This window comes from Cariama cristata, unplaced genomic scaffold (assembly GCF_000690535.1).
Source record: "Cariama cristata isolate BGI_N322 unplaced genomic scaffold, ASM69053v1 scaffold23578, whole genome shotgun sequence".
Lineage (NCBI taxonomy): Eukaryota > Metazoa > Chordata > Aves > Cariamiformes > Cariamidae > Cariama > Cariama cristata.
The window spans coordinates 1-15237 of record NW_009633226.1 but is presented as its reverse complement, the minus strand read 5'-3'; the positions used below and the strand labels follow the sequence as shown (position 1 = coordinate 15237).

At 37.7% G+C, this 15237-nt stretch overlaps 1 protein-coding gene across 1 annotated transcript; it reads left to right on the top strand.

Annotated features, from left to right (window-relative positions):
- The first annotated feature begins 1311 nt into the window (after window positions 1-1311).
- On the top strand, window positions 1312-13720 carry TMEM237 (transmembrane protein 237). The gene is made up of 13 exons (XM_009706688.1): window positions 1312-1329; window positions 2065-2096; window positions 3053-3063; window positions 3598-3654; window positions 5314-5427; window positions 5800-5914; window positions 6659-6819; window positions 7463-7586; window positions 8488-8679; window positions 9664-9737; window positions 10226-10319; window positions 11565-11686; window positions 13570-13720. The coding sequence occupies exons 1-13, from the start codon at window positions 1312-1314 to the stop codon at window positions 13635-13637; spliced, it is 1182 nt and encodes a 393-aa protein (XP_009704990.1). The 3' UTR covers window positions 13638-13720.
- The last annotated feature ends 1517 nt before the right edge of the window (window positions 13721-15237 follow it).

Sequence of the window (15237 nt, the reverse complement as noted above, 5' to 3'; positions counted from 1 at the left end):
ATATCTCTTTCTCAAAAAAAAAAAAAAAAGACGTATGCAAAATTTTAAATCTGTAAACACTAGTTACGTGTTTTTAAACCTTCGACTTCGTGCGTAACTGCCCCCTCGGCACCACCTCCGAGGTCTGGTGGCAGAGCTTAGCTTACCGCAGTCGGGGAATAAACACATCTGCTTGTTTCTGTTTCATATGAGCCGCGCTTATGAGCGGAGGCATTTTCTGCTCAGCATCCCTGACTGGACACCCAGGGAGTTGGGTAGTTTGGTTTTTTTCTTCGAGTGAGAGTTCCCAGGTGTGCCCTGCTGTCCCGGGTCGTGCACAAACACAGGGTTTCACAGAGGCACCGACTGCATGGTTTGTGGGAGTCGCTTGGCTTCAGGGGCACCGTGGCTACGTTAGCACTGACCTCGTCAGTAACGAAATGTCTCTGGAAACCCATGTCCGAACTCACCCCTTCTATGGAGCTTGGAGTGAGTTCTTTCAGACTCTGAGAAATTGGAAGCTAAGAGTAAGGCTGGTATTTGTGTGGCAGAGTTGGGGACTTTCACACAGGTGGGACAGATGGGCATTCACCACTGCCTGCTTGCACGTGATTTCCTTTGTTTCAAGGAATAAACAATACAGAAATTAATTTGCTTTTCAGTTGTTTCATAGAAGGTAACAAAATAGAGAGGTACTCTAGAACACAGATGTACTACTGCAGAGGTAGTGAACGCCCTACAAAAAGGGGGTTTTTTTTTAGTTTCTAGGGCTTTTTTAAATTTTAGTATTTTAATATATCAGCTATCCTAAACATTTAACAATTACTACCTCAAGAATATAGGAAACAGTAAAAGTAATGACTTCTGACCCTTATGAATATTTTTTCTCCCTTATGATGCACCTGTATGGTGTGACGACCAGTCAGATGCTGCTCAGGCTGTTCTCTGCCTGTGCAAATAGCACTCGCTCTCAGTCTTCAGCATGGCCAAAATCCAAGTGAGAGACTGAGGCCTAATCCTGCAAGGCCTTCCTTGTACGAGGTGTCTCATTTGTTTGGGGTAAACAAACCCAAGTATAACTTGCTCGCTGGAACCTGCACCAGCATATGGAGTTACCGGTTTTTCGGTGCAAGTAACTTTTGCTGCCATGGAACAAACGGCCGTTGTTTCAAATGGGAGTAGTACTGGGCCCTAACCCAGGGGCAGGAAGGTTCACATCCAGCTAATCCTGGCTGCTGGAAGCTTATTTTTAGTTCAGAATTAACTGAGGTTCAGCGTGAGGAAGTATAGGCTGGTTCACAGTGCCTCTTTCAGGGAACAGCTTCAAATGATATGGGAAAGAAACAAGTGGTAAGTTTATGGATCCTTGAGTCTTGCTAGTCTTACAGCTGTTTTTATTTCTGATATCAACTGAATTTTTGGAGGGTGGGAAATACTCATGTATACTCTTTCAAGGTAATTATATAATACAAAATCTGAAAGTGAACTGCCTGCCTTTTTCTAGATGAACGTGCAAGAGCTCAGTTTCAGATTGTTAACAGGAGATACTTATTTTTAGATTTTAGTTGTGTTTGACCTGCTGGTAAATATTTTCAAAAATTGTATGAAAATTAATGTTTTACCATATTTAAAAATTTTTCATAAATAAGCTTATTTCCTTTTATTGTTTTTACTATTGTTCTGAATTTACAACTTCATTAATAGAAAACACTCAGGTCATGCTGTATACTGTGCAATATACTGTGAATGCATAAATTATTGGAGTATTTTGATATTTAAATAGAACAACCGATAAGCTTTCTAATGAAAGCGGTACCTTACATGAAAAGTGGAAAATTATTCAAGTGAAGTTGAAACGCATGTCCCTAATGCAGTGCCCATCAGAAGTCTGGTAAAAGTATATTATTCCTGCATCTTTTACATGTTACTTTTATGTAACATCTCCATCAGGAGTCTCTAGCTATTTGAGAGGCATACAAAGCAAAACATACTTAGTATGTTCTGACTGTATCTGGAGATAGCTGTTTTCTGGGAGGTGGTTTCACACTGACGGAGGTTGACTTCTGTCTCTCTCTTGTCTTTCAGTGCCCACCTCGTGCCCTTCCTCCAGTGCCAAGGTAAAATCAGTTCATTCTGTGGAATTGATCGTGGTTCTGTACTGCAGTGTTTTTTAAAGTAATGAAATTAAGATAAATAAGTTTAATAAACATCTAGGTGGTCATAACAGCTTTAAAGATAATAGCTTCTCTTCCTAATTTGTTGTCTCAGAACCACTTAGAAGGACTACAAAGCATTTTAGTTTTAGAGAGGATGAGAAACTTTACTATATTACTTCAGTTTTAATACTGAGGTAAATCCTTTAAAAAGTTTCAGTCAAAAAAAAACCACTTCAGTTTTATTAACATCTACTTTAGTTTGACTGATGTCTTTCTTTTTAATCTCTTTTTCTTTCCCTCTTTGTTTTGTTTCATGTTCTTTATTTTATTTGAATCACAAATCCTTCAGAACAGGAATTTGTGAATTTAGACTAGATATTCTTGAATAGGGATATAGATGTCTACTAGTTTCACATAGTATGGGGAAAAAATTGGGCTTTATTTTCCAGTGCGGAAGGAAAGGCAATTACATAGTTTTTATGACATGGTACTTCAGAATTCCTTCAAAGTACCTAAAAGCAAATGTGATGTTCATGATTGATGACATATAAAGATAGTGTCTTTTTAGTAATGTGTGGGCTCAAATGTTTCATAACTTTTGTTGGTTTGTTACATATCAGACAGTAAGACAAGTTTTAATTAGCCAGATGATTAAAGCTTTTAATCTGATCCACAGCTAGCCAATCCAGAAACTGTGCATAGTCATGAACAAAATGTTGAGTCTTGACGATTGCTTCATAGCCTTAACCCTGTCATACACAACTGCTCATAAAGAGGAGTAGGGATAAGGAAATGAATCACAAAAGCAGTAGTGTGAATTTCACTGTTGTGAATTGTAATTCATTCAAAATTAACGTTCTTCTCATCTTTGTGCCTTTTACACTGCTCTTCAACACCTTTTCTCCTTAAATGTGAAGTGGAAACCAAGGTGAGTTATTCTGGTGTTAAAGAGAATTATGAACATTGGTAGTTACTTTTGGTGTCACTTCATCTTCCCTTTAAAGGCAGAGCCTTATACTTTTCCTAAATGTATGCTGATTATTCAAACTGCATGGATACCTGCACTGCCATTGCTAGAACTGTCTGTTGTTTTTCTTTGTTCTCTTTGCTGTTTGCTGTTTTCATACTGAATCAAGGTAACTGAAATGTCACTGTGCTCTAAACAGGTTTATTCTTCAGAGCATTATTTAGAGTATTTCAGTTTTCCACTTAACACACATGCATGTACATATTTAGCCTCTGTTGCACTTAATAAAGATTTCTTATCCTGTTTTCCTGCCATCTTTTGTGCTCCTCCGACTTGTGTGAACTGGTGGATTGTCATCTTACCTGTAAAAGGTGAAGGATGTCTTCACTTGTGAAAAGGAACCCGTTTCTTAACTAGCAATAGAATGGCTGTTAAAAAAAGGAAGTGGAGGTTTCTTCATGCTATGCACCTATACTTCTGGTTTATGTTCTGCAGATGAAATTCCACTCAGTCGTCCCAAAAAAAGGAAAGCCAAAGGAAAGACTCCATTAGGTAAGGTCCTGCCAAGACCGAAAACTGTGTTTGTAATCCTGGTTGAGACCTGTGCTGTAGGCGAGCTCCTGACAGATACATGGTTTTCAGTCTTGTACTCTGTTTTTGAGTAGTGTTATCAGCTAATTTATTACAATCTATTTTATATTGAACGACTGCAATCTTTTTCCCCAAAGTGGTGTCATTTTAGAACAAGTCTGTAATGCCAGCTGCAGTAACTTGTTCCACCCTCTGCTCTTGCTCCTTAGGTCTGTTCCTGGTACTGCATACAGCATGTCTTGATACTGAACTGAAAAAGTTCCTTTATTCTTGCTGTTTTTTCCTTTCTAAAATTTTTGAATACTTCATTAAATAGTCATTTCCAGCTGTAAACTGCTTGTTATGTTGAATGTGTTAAGTGCTTGAATTTTTGAATGAACTAAGATAAAATTCATTTAACAAATTGTTCCATTTCAGTCTTTGGCCAAATAAAGTCACAACTTAATCATTCCATTATCGTTGAAGAGTTAAGAGCCTAAAAGATGACTACCACCAGGGCTGTGAATTTTTAAAAGAAGTGGATCTGCAGAACAAACCTATCATTTTAAGCAAGATTACAAGTCTGATCTATTTTGATAAAGCAGAATGTGTTGATAGAATCTGTACATCAGTTTACTTGGGTCTGTACAATGGTTTGATGAGTAAACCTCCTTTATTTGCTTCAAAAGTGTACAATTGAGACCTTGCTGAAAGACCCTTAAATGCAACAAGTAGAGCTGTTGCTAGCAGGGTTTCCCAAAGATCAAGTTTTGTTACTGTTGTTTTCAGCGAGCTGAATGATGGTGCAAAGTACGTCTTGGCTTTGGCCATTACTTTGCTGGTTAATTTTCCATTTTAGCACAGCAAAGCTTTATAAAAGGTGGGAAAACCTGTGCTTGAAGTGAAAATGAAGATAGATTCGGTTGTTACGTAAAAACTGCAGTACTTGAAAGAACTATAAAAAGGCAGATGTGATGTAAAATGGAGAAGTAACTTTGTCTTTCTACTTCTGATCATGCAAATTGATGCTACTGCTGCTAGAATATTTGATGAATTCATGTTAACCTCTCATGGAAATGTAAATCCTCCAAAGTGTAGTAATTCATCTCTCGGGACTGGAGTAGACATCTTTCAGTGTTGTTTTTTTCTGCTCCTCCTTTATTCTTGTGGTGTATTTTCAGTGTTTAAATTTCCCTTTGATATGATGCTATTTTGCCTTGGCATGGATCTGTGTGAATCAGCTTGTAACAAACTATTAATTTTTTCTTGTCCCTTGCATTATAATATTTGCATGTAGAAAGGAAAAATACAGAGGTATAGTTCTTTCCTGTGGTAGATTTTTTCCAATCAGTCCTCTGTTGTATGCCCAGATGGGAATTGTGTTACTACTTGGATACTTAAATTTCCTCCTGGGCGTGAAATGGTCAGGGTGAAGGGAGGGTTGTCAGCTGTCACCTTTGTATATTCTTACTTTACCACATTTTTCCCCAATTCTTATATTTCTAGCCAATACATTTTCATCCTAGCTGTAAGCTGGGCAAATACAGATGTTCTGCACAATGTAGCAGAAGGCAGATTTTTCCTGCCTGTTTCTCAGCAGCTCTGAATTAAGGTTGCTGGATCTTTTCATCTGGTTTTCAGATGGTATTGTCCAAGCAGCAGTTCGTCGGCAGTCTGAAAGCAGTGAGCCCCTAACTCCTGAACCTCTTGATGTCCCTCCTCAGAGGAAACGCAAGAAGAAGAAAGTACCTACAGGTACGTGAAATAATTGTAGATCGGAAAGAGCACTGAAGAAAATTTGGTAACACAGAATTATGATTGGCCAACTTGTATTTTGGCTTAGAACATTTTATGTGCTTTTGTACTTAAAATAGCTGAAAGTAATCTCTGAGCGAATGCTAGCTTAGAGCTCCAGTTTCTGATTTCAGATTCCATAGGCTATAAACCCTCATGAAAATAATGGCAATAGTTTTGGAAGTGATAAAATAGATCCTTTATATCATTCAAAGCACAGGAGATTGTCACTTTTTTTGCCACTACGATTATATAATAACTATGTATTTAAGTGAATGTATTTCCATTTTTATGAAAGCTGTGAAACTTTCATGTGGTTTATTTTATCTTCAGATTCTGAGACCTCTTTTACCCAGCAAAATGTTGCATCCCTGTTTCAGAATGGAAATGGCATGGATGTCCCTGAAGCTGAAGAAACAGTGATCCGCAAACAGAGAAAAAAAACAAAGTGAGACAAAACTAGTGTAGCTCATAATTTGGAATAACTGTGATAGTGAATGTGGCTGAGTAGTATTTTACATTGTCACATTACAAAAATGTAAAATCTTGAAGGCCACGATACCATTCAGCCTGTGCAATAAATAGTATGTGTGCAGTTCTTTCCAGGGTTAAGATCTAACTTTCTTGACTTGTTTGTTTTATGCATACCTAGATGCGTTACAGTTCTGAAAACATTTACATGAGCCTAATATTTCAGTCACATACATGAAAAAATTAGAATGTGTAACTACTTTCTTTCATTCTTACTATCTTTTTCTTAATTTTATGAGAAACTTAGCTGCCTTCTCATCCTTTTTATTTGCCTTTTCTCCAAGAACTACGCCTTTAAATCGTTTTAGTCACCTTTCTACCAAAGGTGACTTCCTTGGCCTTATATTTAGTTTGTTGGGTTTTTTTCTAATTATTAATCTCTTGATATGTATTCCTTCCCACGTTGTTGTTTTGACACAGGAAGGCATTTAAATAGAGAGAAAAACCCCAAAATCATGGATTAGCTTTATGGTTTTAGTTGCCTAACTCCTTGAGAACTTTAGTCCTTAAAATTATAAATGGGGGTAATATTATACAGGTCAGTAGCCTGATCAGTTCTTATCAGTCAGGTTAAGACACATTAAATGTTTATAGGAGCCTTCAGGTTTTACATTTTACTTCCTATTCTTTCTCTGCCCCATTGTATGTTCTGTGCTGACAGGAAACCTCGGCCAGCTGAAACGCACTGTTCCAATGAGCTGGAAGTGGAGGAGGAAGACATCGTTGAAGATGAGCACAGAAAGAGCCCAGATCAGCAGCCTGTGTTTGCTGCTCCCACTGGAATTAGCCAGCCTGTTAGCAAAGTGTTTGTTGAAAAACATCGTAAGTACGTCTTGTGATTTAAGTAATTTAAGGACATTCTTCCAATTAAAGGAAGTGTTATTGTTTTTAAAATCCAAATATTGCAGTATTAGGAAGAATTAAAAAAAAAAAGTTTTCCAGAACAAAAATTATTTGGAAAGAAATTAACATGATAATTTTTCAACATTGAATGTTACTGTTGCTGTGCTGGCACGTTTTGTTGTGTTTTTGAATGCTATGGTGAGGGTGAAAAAGGCTGTAAAAAGGCTGTTTGATAGTACCCAGCTGAGCTTATTTGACCTAATACTGTCACAGTACCCTGAGAAGGTACATTTACTATATTGCAAAAAGTCTTTCAAGTGGAAGTTTTTTAGGTTTGGTTTGTTTGGTTTGTTGTTTTGTTTTTTTTTTTCACCAGGGAACACTAAGTAATTACCCAGAGTGCTTTGCACATCCTTAAATGTATAGCTTGACCCGCCAGGATGCATCACGCTGACAGAGGCATTCTGGTATGAATGTAAGCTGACAAAGGGCAGGAAGTGGGGAGAAGAAATTTTCTGATGGAATTTCTGATGCTTACAGGTTTTTAAAGCTAGTAAGTATTAATGTAGAAATGATGATGGAAGGTAACAGTACTCTAAAACTAATTTCCTCATCCATTCAGGTCGTTTTCAGGCAGCTGACCGTGCAGAATTGATTAAAACCACTGAAAATATCAATGTACTTCTGGATGTGAAGGCTTCATGGACTACCAGAGATGTCGCCCTCTCAGTGCATCGAAGTTTCAGGTGAAGGATAAATATTTTGATGTAAATAAGCAGAAATCAAGGTTGTGGGTTTGGGATTTTTTTCCTCCTCCCAGAAAGTTAGCACCTTTTCTCTGTCATTGTGATGTATCTTTATTTCTTTTGTATGTTCCTAATAAATGGTGATTCAGGATGCAACAGTTATAAAGCTTTTCAGTCCTGTTGGTATTTGTTGTCAAGAATATCTTTTTCTAGTCTAGACATCACATGTGAAATGCAACTTAGAATAACTAATGAAATCATATTGCAAAGATTCAGACAAAATCTGAGTAGCAAGAGATTGATCTGATAACAAAAATATTACAGACCTCCAGAAAAATGTTACAAAATGAGATTTGCCCATGAGCTATATGACCAGAACACCTGAATTCAGATAGTTCTCAAACTAAAATCCTGGTTGGTGAAAAAGAGAGAGGAGTGGGAAGATGACAGCCATGTTATTCTCTGGTGTACTTTACCTGGAAGCCTGTGCTTCCTTCTCAGCTTTTTCTTAGCAAGGAAGATAATGAAGAGAGTGACTCAAGGACAAGTTTAAGAGCATTGTGTAAAGGGCAGTGGTCTTGGGAAGCTACATGCAGGGAGTGAAAGTATTTGATTCCTGTAGCAGTAACAAAGTGAAGGAGCGATAGTATCAGGCAAAACATCTTGGTTTTATTCTTTAAGTGCTCAGGTTCTGGTGCAGTCTGTCAAGGGAAGATGTGGAAGTCTTGTTGCTTAGAATTTTTAAAACTAGATCAGAAGAAGCACTCAGAAACAATCTGTGAACGGGTGGGATCCTGTCGTGGCTGCAGGGTTGAACAGATGGATTCATAGGCCTTTTTTATTTGTAGTTCTTTACTAATTCAAGATGTTAAACTTGTCTAACATTCTTTTCTCCATTCAGGGTGATTGGACTCTTTACCCATGGCTTCCTTGCTGGGTATGCTGTATGGAACATCATTGTTATCTACGTTTTGGCAGGAAATCAGCTTTCCACAGTTTCTAACCTGCTCGAGCAGTATAAGACACTAGCATACCCCGCTCAAAGTTTGTTCTATTTGTTGTTGTCTATCAGCACAGTCTCAGCCTTTGACAGGTAAAATATGTTCGTATTTGAAAGGTGTACATGATTTGTGTGCCACATGTTCCTTTCTCCTTCCTATGGCACATTTTGATTTGCTGTTGATGATTCAATGTGATATACTGAAAGAATTATTTTACACATGGCTGGCTATATAGATAAAGGGTGTACTTGTGCATTCAGGCCTCTGTTACTCATTTCTGTCCATCGCCTGCAGCCTTGCTTCAATGTGCTGCGGCAGTTTGTGTGATCATGAGGTGAACCAGATGGAAGAGCTGACCTGGGCTTTTTTTGGGGGAAGAGGGGTGGAGAACAACTAATGTTTTTATTGGGTTACTCTTCATGTGAATCCATTCCCCAGTCAGATTTGCAACATAGCTGTGTAAACACTTTTCCTGGCTTAGCTGGGGTTTCTGCATTACAGTTTTAAGAGTGGGAATGAAAAGGGAGAGGAGCAAAAAAGACCATAAACAGAGGAGATCCATAGATGTTATAGATGTTACTTTTAGTTACAGATAGTTTCCACGGCAGTATGATAAGCCAGGGGAGGAGTCGGTGCTATGGAAGAAATTGTGACTTTTTTTTTTTTTTTCATGGAGTTGTGGCAGGGAGGAGGCCTGCGTTATTCTTAATTGTTCCTGTACTGGTGTAAGTTATATGAGCAGTTGTATTAGCGTAACTCGGTTGATGCTCTGGACTCTGAAATGAATGGTAAGGATTAGAGAGGGGACAGATCTCTCCACATTCTCCCTGTTCCAGAAAGGGCTGCAGTGTGAAAGCTACAAACCTCATGGAACATCCTCCTTAGTTTCAGTCTTTCTTGGATTTGGCATAATAAGGACCATTGCAATGTGTGTGGGATATAGTTGTGTATTAAGGCACTGTAACAGAGGCAGAAATAGGTATCTTGCAAAAAGTAAAAGAACAATAGAATAGTGTTAGAGGAACAATATTATTCTCTTACTGGGCTGTGGTAATGACTCTTGTTTCTGTTATCAGGATTGATTTGGCAAAAGCATCAGTTGCACTGAGGGGCTTTCTTACTCTGGACCCAGCAGCAGTAGCCTCTTTCTGTAAGTATTTTGAAGCAGATAGGAAGTTGTCCAGAAAAGATGGTAAATGGAAAAATCCTGCATACTGTTTTCAGTTAAATCTTCCTCACTGGCTATTTTCTGCTCTAGAATAAGTGACTTGCTCAGTAGTTGAAAATAGCATTCAAAGGCTATGAACACTTTGCTACATATTTTTTAAAGCATTTGCAATAGTAGCATTAGTGGGGCTGTTAGTGAGATAGTTCTTTTCCCACTTCTGAATACAGAACAGACCTAGCAATAACCGGAATCACAAGATGCCACCTTTGATGTAGCTGATGGATTGCAAAAGTGCAGAAACCAGATTTTTATGGGTCAGGGGAATGTTAAAGAAGAGAGAATGAATGAAGGGAGACTATCACTGGAGGCAGTGGAGTGAAAGGAAAGAAAATGTAGTGATAATTATCATGTCATGATGAGGTAGCATTTTGGGGGCCTGTATCTGACACTACTAATTCCATTTCTTCCAGTGTACTTTGCTGCTCTTATCTTATCCTTAAGCCAGCAGATGACATGTGACAAAATTAACCTTTACACGCCACCTTCGGAAAATGGCAGCATCTGGTAGGAAACTTAAGAAATCACTTCTGTAAATTATAACATAGCTCACTTAGGAACCTTAGTCAAACTGGTCGATTGAAAAGGTTATACAACATACATAAGAAAGTATTAATGAAGGATTTCATTACTAAATCTGCCTTTGTTTGAGCTTGTCCTGAATCTTTGATAGTTTCACTGAAAAATTAGAACACAGGGATGGGTTCAGTCATGTTGGTCGCAAATCCATTAAACCTCAAACAACAGTCTGTTGGAATGATGCTGAAAATGTCATCTGGCAGGAACCTTAGGAATCACTTTTGCTGGAGAAATGGGACCCTACTAAGGTAACCCTTTTGTATTCAAGAGCAGGACGTTCTGTAAAGAGTCAACACTGTTTTTCAAGGAGATAGTCTAATCTGACCAAGAAATTAATGTCGTGGTATTACGAAAAAGTGGTATGTCTGCCACAGGATTCAAGGGCTTAGCAGACACACCTAGCATTAAATGTGAAGCATTGTTTCATGCTAGGAGATCCTATTCAAAACCGTTACTTTCTGAAGTAGATATTTACTGGACTTAAAGTCTAGTAGCATGAGTTTTTAAAATAGACCAGGAGAAGTAGAACAAAAGCATTTATGTGAAAAACTGCAGGTTTGGGCAGTTAGATTTTTTTTTATTTTTTTTTTTTTTTAGGGCTTCCATAAATGTTTGTTGAGTTGTTTATTAAAAAGCCTAGATCCTAGTAACAAAACCACAACTTGCTGCTGTTATGACAGTAAGAAAAGTGTCAGCTAACTTAAATCATAACCTTCTTAAAGCCCTATCTCATCCATGCCACAGCATCTATACACAAGTCCTTGCACTGGCTTCCCAACAGTCTTTACTGACTTGCTGTTCAGTTGCATTGCTGCCTCACAGGGAAATGCTTAAAAATAAAATTGACTGATGGCATTGTGCCGTGTTTTTCACCATAGTAAAATTTGACCGTGCATTTTGATTTTTATTTTCTGTCTCTTGGCCAAGAAAAAGAATTTGCTCTTGAAATCTACAAGTGACATTCTCTATGAGATAATGGGGTTTCTTAGCTGAGTCGCTGTCTTTGGTAGTTAATGTCTTTACCAGGCCTTTGCAAGGTAAGACCATCAGGATGATACAAGTAGTTCTGTTTTCACATCTAGATTAGCAAGCTTGTTTTTATGATACTCTGTTGAAATTATTGTAATCTGTGCCAGTGAACCGCTGACTGATGGGTTGATGTGCTTTTTCCAGGGCGGCAGGTACAGAGGAAGAAATTGTTCAGCCATGGGTTGTGGTGAATCTGGTAGTATCTATTCTAGTTGGGACAAGTTGGATTTTCTTGTCTTACCGACCAGAGCTAGACCACAGTGAAGGTAGGAAACACTAATAGACAAAATATTGTTTGTTCAGGCTTTTATCTGCTGTGCTCTGCATTTGGTATTCAAGACTAGTCCTGAGAAATTTTGTGGCTGAGGAAAAACAAGCACCTCGTAGCAACTTTCCAAAGCAAGTGCTGGTGTCTGTGTTTGGTTTTATAAAGAAAAACCAGTAATTTAAAAGGGAAAGAAAAGCCTTGTTTGTCCTGGCTGAAGCAGCATGAAATTTGAAACATGAAAAAGCATGTGTCTCTTCTTCATTGAAGGGAAAAATAATTTCTACTTTAATGCTATTTTTAATATTTGAAATGTATTTATTCTGCTTGTGTTTTAGAAAATTCCCTAATGTCATTAATGTTCCTTTTGCAAATGCTGAATGCATTTCGAGTTCAGTATTACTTTCAATAGAACTTCGCAGTAGTTTTGGGAACTCTCAAGCTTTGAAAAGTCAGATTTGTGCTTACAGAACAGGACTTCAAATGAGGACTGCTTGTATTGGTCCAGGCTGGAGGAGGGGGCAAGCAAGTCGTCCCCTTTCCTTAGAAGCAGCTTTGCTAAAGACTAGGCCTTCTTCCTTTTGTTGTTCAACTGGGATCCAAAAGGTGTGTCATAACTCAGCTTTCCTACCAAGTGCATGCAGCCTGTGACTCAAAGGTATGCTGTAGATAAAAATTGTAAGTTTCAATTAGAAGTCAACAGGTATCCAAAGAGTGTCATGAGTTGAAGCACAGATTTGCGTTCAGGAGGCTGAAGAAGGTTCAACATTCTTCTTCAGATTGCTTTAGAATTGTAATGTACAAATTTCTGTATTTTCAGCTGGCCCCAGTTACTCTGCTTATTTCTAATAACTCACTTAATGAGTTTTAAAAAAAACTAGGTGGTAGCCTTTACAATCTTGACAGGAAAATTTATAATACATGTTTAAATTGTATTTAAAACCCATTTTTTAAATAATAAAGACTTATTCAAGGAAGCCAGTGGTAGGATTTAACTCAGGTTTTGATGAGCTTTTTTGATATTTACATGTACCTACTAAGATTAGAAAATATGCTTAAGAAATTTCAAGAGAGAAATTCTATTAGGACTTAGCCCAAATAGTAGAGAAAGTTTAATCTGCTACGAATGAGGTAGCAAAACCATGTGAGTCTCAAATTTGAGGGAATAAACCACATTGGTGCATGTACAGATTGTGTAACTTTACTATGTTGACAAGTTGTTGGCAAACACAGCCTGGTCTATACGCTGAATGTGCTGTGAGCAAGACAGAAAGTACACCTACACTGAGGGTGCAGCATGGATACATAAGGGAACCCAGATATGAAAAAACTCTACCCTTGACAGCACAGAACTCCCAAGGGCTACCTCATCAGCTGCTTAGCATGCCTAGCCAAATTTCTTCACTGCTGACCTTAGGCTATCTCCCATGCCTGAGCTGCCATGGTGACAGCTAGCTGTGAGTAATATCATTCATGATTCTTACTATCCCAGGTTCTAGTGTTGCTAACTTACGCTGTGATACATAGAGCAGATATATCCGTAAATGAATGAGTGTCTAAACAGAAATCTTCCTTTTTGAGTCTGACTCTCAAAACTTCAACAATCCTTTAATCTATTTCAGAGTCTGTTTCGGTGTCCAGGTTGAATGTAGGATGATAGTGCATATGATCAGCTGCTAAGATCATCGCTAATTCTGTTAATTTTGGAGGGCAACAATAATTTTCTAAAGACAGTGGTGGCCCTTGCCATTGCTGAGTTGCTGACATTGACTGGAAAGAAAAGCAGGAGGCTTGGGGGAATGCCAGAGCACTTTTCAGGAATAATGAAATCATATTCAGGTGAAACTTTTAAAAGAAGACATAATTGTTTTCTTTCTCTTTTAGAACTGATGTTTCATGCTGAAATAGAGGAATTTCCCCAGGGAGATACCATACCCAGGGTCCAGCCATAGTGTGGAACAAGCATCTACAAATACTGTAGCTGTGACTGATGGCTCAACGTGTTGTGTATTATAGCCATGTATGATAACTTTCATAAAGAAAAAATGTATTTTTATATTGTATATATTTGATTTTGATCTTTTTATGTATGCTACAATTTCCAAATGTGATTGAAAACTTTTATACTTTTGCTTTTTATTTTACAAAGTAGATTAGTGCATTAAAGTCAAGGTGATTTTGTAAATATTGCTACCTATATAGCCAAAGAAACTAGACATATGCAGAAGATCAGGTATTCAGTGCTTTTTTGACTGCTGCACAGTCTTCAACAACCTGCTTTTGTTACTAGTGCTGATAGCAGTTGGCTTACCTGATTTGGTTAAATAGTCTCTAGAGATTAAAACAAATCTTGTGAAGAAAGTAGTCTAAGAAAGATTATGACAAAACAGGGTCAGGAAACAAAAGCCACAAAGTTAGTAAGCATAAAATAATCTGGGTTTAGTTGTCATAAAAAGTATTTGCTAGAATAAGGGATTGGATTCTCAGGGGTTTTGTTTAATAATTCCTTAAGAGAGGACATTTTATTTTTCTTCATCTTTATTTAGTCCTCTTGACAAAGATATTGATGATGACAAGTTCTTTCAAGTTGGTGTAGATACAAGAAAGAGAAGTTTTAATGTTGAAACAGTTTGGTCAGCTAATGAATACCTAAATACATCTTTTAAGCAGGGTGTTTTTGGGTTGCTAACAGGATATATATGTATGTCCTGTAATGTCTCAACAGTCAGGACACGTAACTATTACAAGGCCATTCACAGGAATAGTGTTCCAATTTCTCCTTATCTTGTACGGCAAGAGCAACAGTGTTATTCACTGCTCTTTCTAAAGAAACTTGGATTTCACAGGTGTTAAAAATGTTCCTACTTCTACATACTTTGATGGAGACTGATTTCCCCCAAAAGGACATTTGCTGTTTTGTGTTAGGATGAAATGGGAAACTTCTTCCCATTTCCCATAAGGAAAATGCTTACTAAAGCAAAACAAAAACTCTGCAGCAACCCGCCTTCTATGTAGTGATGTAAATAGTGGCAGTTGGTGGGTTTTGGTGATGATCGGCAGCATTCTTTTATATTAAAGTGGTAAAATGAAAGCATTGCAGATGTGAATAAATACAGATGTATTGCAGGGTGAAACAATCTCCTTAGTAGACATAGACATAGACAAGAACTAGTTTGAAATCTGTTTGTCAAGAAAGTATCACCTAAAGCCCCAAACCTATTTCTATATGTTATTTAATATGTATTGATTTTGCATTTTTATTTAATGTGTGTGTCTAAGTGTGGTTGTAAAGGGTGTGCAGTTGTCAAAGTTCCCTGGAGAATTACTGTACTTTCTAGTAGTGAAGTTAAGAGTAGCAAGATAAAAGACTTGAAGGGGGATATTAAAGAGCCAGTAACTTTCTATGCTCTTCCCTGAGTTGCTTTAAAACAAGGATGGGAACATGAATAACTAGGGTTGCTGCTGCCCTGGTAAGGACTTGAGTTCTGTTATGCCCATCCAGCAAATTTAAGTAATTAAAAAATTTAGTGTTCATGACATTTTTTAAATGCT